The following is an 8,002-nucleotide window of genomic DNA, read 5'->3' on the forward strand; positions in this document are numbered from 1 at the left end:
AGGCACAATAGAAAAATATATTCTTAGCTGCATAAAACCCAGCCAGCACACCAGTGGAGTAAAACTTATTTTTATACCACGACTTCCAGTTTCTCCCTATCTTCCCACTATCCCCTCTCCCTTACTGCAGAACCGTGGCCCAGGACTGGTTCAGCTGCAGACAAGAAGCTGTACTGGCAAAAAGTCAGTTGTCTCCAGGAGGCTTCGGAAAGCTGCCCTCTGGACTTGTGCTTAGAGGAACAAGTGTTTTCCTGCTGGCTTTGGTTAAAGGGATTCCTTATGGATCCCATTGCTGTGTGCAAGGGGAATGTGCACTGTGTACTCATTTATCAGTGCAGACATGTTCCTGAGCATCTCATGGAATGTGTCCACTGTCTTCTTGTAAACGTCCCTGTGTAGCACAAAGGGACGGAAAAGATTGAGGGGCTCAGCCCTCTGGAATATGGTGGGGAAGCCCAGCTCTGCTGGTACCTTCCCATTGCCAATAAAGAAGTGGTAGAGCTTCTTCTCATGCAAACATTTCTCCAGGAATTTCAGCATGTCCTGTAGACGGGCCTCCAACTTCTCTGGGGCCCAGTCATGACTAGGACGTGCCTGCAGGAGATGCAGCATCACTGTCTTCAGGTGGTAGTTGGTGAGCCCACTTGGACCTGAGAGGCTGCACTGCTTCCCATGGAGGAAGGAGAGGATCTGAAGGCAGCTGACATGGCAGGCGTTAGCAGGCATCATTTTGGAGACCAGCTGGATGAACCTCCTCTCATATACTGCGAAGGTAAGAAACCAGTGAGTGCTGGAGGGGAGGTCTGCTGCAAGACCACTCCGAGGGAAATGAGAGATGAAATAAACATCAGAGTTCTCGTACTGCACCACAGGGGTGAGGTTGAAGGCAATAGATTTCCCTGACCTAAATTTTATCTTCAGGGCTCCTGGTGAGTCCAGGAGGCTGAAGGAAAGGTCAAATTCGTACTTGTGGGAGATTCTGTTCCACGCCTTGGTGACGGCAATCTGGAACCACTTCATGACTTGGTCGGCATCCAGATATTGAGTATTTTTGAAGCACAGGAGGTCTTCCATCTCACTGCTGGGCTTGGTAGTATTGTCTTGGCTATGGAGGAGACACAGCATATCTTCCCCTAGTTTAGTCTTGTCACAGATGCAACCTGTCACATCCTCATCTGCCCTGCATACCTTGATAGTGCCATAACCTTGTTCATCTGGGGGAAAAGAGTCGCCAGAACACCAGGTCTGGGACCGAAAACAGTATGGCTCTGGAGGGGCAAAAGGCACTATCAGATCACAAACAAAAGGTTTACGCACTCTCCAATTCTCATACATGCTCCCCACACCCATGCAGTCCTCCACTTCCATGTCAGCATCCCGGTTACAAACACTCCTCAAGGCCTCCAGCAGGTCATCTGCAAAGCCTTCCACCATCTCGCGCATCCTGGCCATGTCTCCGGTGGTACCCAGGATGCGTTTCTCATAGAAGCTGGCCAAGACAGCCTTGTCAGGGAAGGCCACTCCTTTAAATGCTTTCCCCAGGACAGCCATGTCATCCTCTTCTCCTCCTGTGTCCTGCCAATTCCCTTCCTGGAAATCCTGCCTCCAGAGCTCGATCAGCAGGAAGATGACCATGGAAAGAGCAGTCCACATATCCCATCGGACCTTTTCCTCTTTGCTTTCCTCCACTACCTCTGCAGGCTTTTCCAGAGCCTTCTGTGTGGCTTCCTGGTCTGCAATTTCCTGTTCCAAGCGCAACTGCTCCAGCCGAAGGCTCTCCTCCCGCTCCTTCATCTTCTGGATGATTTCTTCTGCATTCTCAGGGACAGTGCCATTCTCTTTAGGGAAGAGGAGCGGGTGGTTGACAATAGCTGTAATCACCACTAGGCACACGCGGAAGATTCCCACGGGCATGGCAGTTCCTTCCTTGGAAGAGAAAGAAAGGCAGAATGACCCACAATTCAGAGTATATTCCCTCAAGAAGAAAAAGGAAAGAAACTCCCCAGTTGAATAAAGCTTTGGCATCCTCTCTAGTCCTGAAAAAACTGAGTCTGGAAGCCCCTAAGCACATGCCTGTTTCTGCAAGTTATCAACCAAGCTTCCCAGAGAGTTTTATCAGCAGATAGTGAGGATGAAAGTGTCCTCTTATCAAATTAACTTTGAACAGAACTGTGAAGGCGCTTGCTCTGTCAACCTACTGCGATGCTGTTGGGGCAGCGTGGGAGGGCATGTCCTTCCTCCCTCCTTTAAAATTCTCAGGACAGAAAGGGAAAGAAGGAGGCAGGACCTCCCTGGATGTAAAAAAGCAGGGCTAGAGATGCCCACTGCTTTCCCTCAACATGAGGCTAATGTTGCAGACATGGGGATGGCATAGGCAGAGCTGTCCTGGCCACTTTCCATGTTAAGCTCGTCTGGGGACCCACGCAGCCTGCTTGGATCCGGGCAATCTTCGCTGCTGGTGCTGGTTATGTGCACCTGGGTGGGAGCAAGCCTGCATGGTTTTGTGCTTCTAAGCAGGCACTACGGGCGGAGCTCTTCCTGCCTTTCAGCACCATCAGGATCAGGCTGTGGCAAACCCTCCCGGCCCCCAGGACGCCTCATGACGATGGGCCCTGGAAAAAGGGCAGGGGCAGAAAGATTGCTAAACTGGAAAGAGTTTCCTTCAACGCAGTGGTTTCAAAAGCACCGGCTTGTTTATTTTTGGTGCTTACTTCACTGTTAATCTGTGGAAGACACTAAGTAACATGGTAAACACCATGGCTTTGATGTAAGCCATCTTCCCCAAGCACCCCCTTAACAGCTGGGCTTGCAGCCAGCTCACCCCTGCTTGAAGTGACCTCAGCGTGGCTGCGAGAACACACACCGGGCCTTGCGGTCACTGTGCTTGGCGCAGGCAGCCGTGTGCCAGCAACACTGCCATGGTGTTCTGGAGTTGCTTCGTGTGGTTACTGCCTCTGCTGCTCGGACCTCACACCTCATAAAGCTTTCCATGCCATTGGGCACGTGATGAAATAATTTAATTCCCAGCTTTCTGGGACACGGTCCTATTGCTGGGACATCCGCCTGGCCCTGAAGAGGCCTCCCAGAGGTCCGGGCCAGAGAGTGCTCAGGCTAAAACCTGGGCTGTGTCCTCCCAGGTGGCATTTCTGTTTCTGGAGGGCTAGCATCGCTATCAAGATCCCAAGTGCCTGCTCAGGGCAGGACAATTTGAGGTTGTCACCCACTGCTGAGACATGGCAAGCTCACCCGTCCCTCTTTCTAGCAACATTACCCCTCAGTCCTAGCACAGGCAGATCAGAAGGACAAGATGGACAAGCATGGGTCTTTATTCTTCCAGCTGGGACATTTTAACGCAGGCCCTGTACTACCTCAAAAGTGTGTTTGAGAGAAAAAGGGTTCTGTTGCAGAAATAAAGTCTATTGTCCTGGTTTTGCTGGGACAGAATCATAAAATCAGTTTTCTGTTCAGGAAAGCTGCATTTCTAAGATGACTGCAGCACCCATTACTGGTTGATAACTTGAGAACGAAGTTGGTAAGACACTTTGTCCCATAAACTGGGAATTCTGCTGGGAACAGCTCTCTCTCTCAATGGCTGCCACCCCTGGAGGGTCTCACCTGTCACCTGGCTTCTGATGCCCACCATCCCTTCACTGGAGCTGTGCTGCTCGCAGGGTTTGCCAACCAACATTTGCTGCTGGGAGCACGCAGCTCATGACCACTATATGGGCTGAGTATAACTATGTACTTTATATTGCTTTAGTATTAAAATTAGTTTTATTGTTTTATTAAATCTGTTTCTATCTCAACCTATTTCAACCCACAAGTTTCCTCTCCTTCCCCAATTTCCCTTTCTCAGCTGGGAGGGGGTTTTCGGGTGATAGAGCAGCTGCTAGCATTTAGGCTGGTGGTGAGCTAAACCAAGATATCTATCCATAAAATACCTAATCAATTGAACCAGAAAGAGTAATCTTATTCCTAACAAGCCAATTCATCCTGCTGTGGGAATAAGTCACAGAGATCCAAGAGACGGTGAGGCGCTGTGTGTGGACCGGGAGCTGAGGGCTGTAAGTTTTTCCCCCTGCAATAGCTCCTTCCTGGCCTGAACACACCATGTTTTGGCATCACAGTAACCCTGCTGTCCCAGCCTCGGGGCAAGATGGAGAACATCTCTGGCAATCATCTCATTTATGCCTCCACAGGGCATGCAATAAAGAGAGATGCATCCCAGTGGGCCATGTTATCATTACTACACAACAAACTGTTGGCTTTTGGTTGCAGGAACCTAGATTTCCCCGATGTGAGCACTTACTGTACATGGGAATGGTATCTTTCGGCATGCAATTATCTTTGCTTACAAGAGGGCTGGGACCGGAATAACAAGGGAAGGGAACAGGATTGAGATGCATTGTCCAAGCAACAAGAAAATTCACACGGTACTCAGGATAACACTAAGAACCCCTCCCTGCATAGCATTTACTAACTACCCTTTTTTTACATCCCATGTATATGCATAGATGCATGCCCTTACACAGACATTGCTCTGGAGATGATAGTTTGCTGGCCTTTCTCGTCCTTTTCACATTTACATTAACTCTTTAATTCATCAGGCAATGAATTAAAGCTGAATTAATGCCCAAAGCTGGGTGTTCCAGTTATTCTGTAAGCTCCATGCCTGGCCACATTTTAAAAATAAACTGGGGTCGCCCTGTATTGCAAAGGGCTTTATCAGTTTGCTGGGGCAGGGCAGGAAGTGTTGGCGATTTCCTTTCCTTAGTGCTACGCTCTTGCGGACCACGTGTGCTTTCCAAGCTTAAAAATAACATGGCCAAGGGCCAGGTGCCTCCATTGCAGTCTTGACCAGCATGACGTTGCTGCTGTGTTCCGCTAGACCTCTGTCCCTGTGGATGGGATGTTTTAGTGTTACTGGATTACTTCTTAGATGCATAAGGCTGAAAGAAGTCAGCTTCCTTAAGATCTTCTTGTACTCTTCAAGACTATTCCATGCCCAGCTGCCCATGGGCACACCACTTCCAGAGGTTACCCACCCCAAAGCTCTGCTAGCAGAAGGGGTTAGGCCAGACATCCCCAAATCCATCACTGGCCAACTGAGCTGAATTCATTTTGTCACACAGACGGTCTAGGCTACCCCAGCTGATTTTGCAGGAGTAGGTTAGGAAGCACAGCATTTTCCCCCAGCAAACTCTACAGGCATCAACCTCTGGAAGAGAGTCAGGATGAAAACTGGAAGCGACAACACCTTCAGGTGACACGAATTTGCAGGAGGCATGTCTGTTTTCAGCCTGAACAGAGGAAGTTTTCCTGGTCAAAACTGCCCTTTTGCTACTGTAGCTATTCACACCAGAAAATGAAGCCAAACATTAACCCCAATTAAGGCTTAAGGTTAATCGTGCTCAGTGACCAAGGTCAGTGGAGCCTGGCCTTGACGGCAGCAGGGGAAGTAGCAGAGCATTCCCACATCTCATCAAACACAGCTTTCCTGGCTAATATGGAAAGGCTAAATAATACAGGTGAAACCAGCAGCACTGCCTGCTAGGGCGGTCCAGCCTTCCCCATAAAACAAAGGCCACTCTTTTCCCTTGCTTTTAACTTCAGCCCAAGCAATTTAAGTCTGATAAAAATATTTATGCCTGCTCTGGCTGAGACAGCTTTTGTGTGGGGAAGAGAGAGAGAGTCCAAATGTTTCCAAGCTGAAGACTAAGAAAGAGAAACATCATTGTTTCATCTATGCACCCAATTTAGCAAAATTTCAAGCATGAAGGAAAAAAAAATTAATGAGTTTTTAAACAGCAAGTTCCCAAAGTGATCTTCAACCTTTTCCAAATTTCTGGCCCTGCCATTTTTTTCCCATTTAAAACACAATGTCCAGGGTTGGTAGCAGGCTTACATCTAACTACCTTCTCTGGCAGCCGTCTGAGGGCTCCAAAGACCCCCCTGAGGGCTGGCACTGCGGTCCTCGCCACGTCGCAGGCCGGCCATGTCCGTGAGCAGCCGAGCCTGCCCGCACCCTGCTCCCCGGCCTGGGCACTCTGGGGTGAGAGGGCGGGGACCCCACGTCTTGTGCTCCCACGGGCACAAAGCGGGGAAAGGAGCAGTGGGGCCGAGGAAGGCCTCTCAGGGAAGGGAGGAGGGCCGGGAGCAAGAAGGCACACGGAGCCCCAATGTCTCCATGCAAAGCTCCATCTCTGCTCACTGGCCAGTACATGATGCTGCTTGTTCAAACCTGCCTCTGGCACCAGAATTTGTTTCCTTCTGGGCTTTTCTGTGGCACTCACTGCTTCAGTGACGGGCTGCTTCACCGATTTTACAGCGATGAACAACGCTGGGAAGTGAGGGGGCAGGCACTGTCCCACTCTCCAGCTGGGGAACAAGGTCTGAGAGATAAAAGCAGCTGGTAGCTCTGCTGCACAAATAGAAACACCAGCCAGCTGCCTGCTGCAGCACTTGGTATGTTCAAAGGCTTCACCAAGAGCACCTGCAGCCCTCCACCCTCAGCTTCTGGGCGAGTTAGGCTTCATCCTTTCAAGCCTGGAGCAGCCTCCCCAGCTGGAGGATCCTGATCAGCCCCACCACAGGTCCTGGACAACGCTGGGAGCCAAAAGAGGGGAAGGGGAAAGATGACACTGCTATCATGCAGTTCAGGTTAGTGCCATGAAGCGACATGCAGCAGGAGGCCAGGGCTCACGTTAAGTTGATCTGAAAGCCCTTGCTGCGCAATTCAGTAATGTTTGGTTCACCCGCTCGCCTGGAGTGCAATTACAGGCAGCGTGTTGCAAGGAAAGGGAAGCAGCACATGAAGCTCACAGGCATGTAAAGCTTGCCTAAGGTCAAGTGATGGCTGGAGAGCACCATCTGCATGGGGACTTTGAGAGCTGGCTGAAATCCTCTTGCATACACATCATAAAAACCTAGGGGTGAGTATGCCCAGAGGTGCTTGCCCCAAAACTGACACTGGAGAAGACTCTCTGCAACATTTGGGCAGTGCCAGCCATGCCAAAGGCTGGAGAGGAAATGGGCTGGGACTCTGAAAATGGTCCCTCACATGAGACCTGATTCGCCAGCCATGCTCAGCCCCTTGGCATTGGAGCAAAGGCAGAGCTGCAGCTCCTCACCAGCACAAATGTAGCCCCATAAGCTGAAAAACTGGTGCTGAGCTCTGCAAACCAGCACATGCTGTGCCTGCATCTCTGCCATAACTGTCTCTGCATCACCTGTGCTACCTGGGTCTCGAGTAGCCTTGAAGGAAAATCATCTGCAGAGACTATTGCAAGACAATATAAAAATAGCCACTGTTTCCTGACTGTAGTCACCCCTGAAGATGAATAGCGCTTGCAGTGCATGCTAGTGCAAGCAGTTTTGCTTAGTGGTGTTTTATGTGGCATGGGGCCAGAGCTTGGTTCTACCTTCAGCTTCTGCCTTGAAGACCTCCTCCTCACCTGGGAGCATCACAGAGCTCATCTGGTGTTTGTGTGGGCTGACTGGGACAGCCACTGCCCTGTGGCAGTGTGTGCTCTCCCTCTTCCCACCAGCCGCCCTGCCACAGGGGATTTCCGTGCATGTTCAGTAATATCCTTCATAGAGATGATGCTCAAAGCCATATCAATGTCCTGTCCCTTCCAGCTAAAATGTGTTCAACTTCTGATGTCCCCAAGACTTCCTCACACCCTTTTCCACAGCAGCTTCAGACCCTTTTGCCTCCTGCTCAGTCTGGCAAGGGAAAAGAGATTTAAACAGCAGCTTCCAACTTGCCTCTATAGGCTGCTCATGTGGTCTGAGCCCAGATAACCTTCCATCTTCTCTGAAGACACAGGAGAATATTTCTCTTTCATTAACGGTCCCTTTCTTTCCTCAAGAGTTATAAATACAGTTATATACAGCTATTAATTTTTCCACCTTTTTATTCCCTTAAATTTTGAGTCATGAAAAGCAAAACATGCTCTGGCTGGTATTCAGCAATAAACCAGATAGGAGTGAGCTGAAGCTT

The 8,002-nt window shown here is 49.9% G+C and overlaps 1 protein-coding gene across 1 annotated transcript; it reads right to left on the reverse strand.

Annotated features, from left to right (window-relative positions):
- Nucleotides 1–264: 264 nt before the first annotated feature.
- ITPRIP (inositol 1,4,5-trisphosphate receptor interacting protein) lies at nt 265–1,914 on the reverse strand (the record flags this gene model as incomplete). The annotated part of the gene is made up of 1 exon (XM_082001897.1): nt 265–1,914. One exon carries the CDS (start codon nt 1,912–1,914, stop codon nt 265–267), a length of 1,650 nt encoding a protein of 549 aa, XP_081858023.1.
- Between the last annotated feature and the right edge of the window lie 6,088 nt (nt 1,915–8,002).

Source organism: Phaethon aethereus (assembly GCF_964289735.1).
Source record: "Phaethon aethereus genome assembly, chromosome: 7".
Classification (NCBI taxonomy): Eukaryota; Metazoa; Chordata; class Aves; order Phaethontiformes; family Phaethontidae; genus Phaethon; species Phaethon aethereus.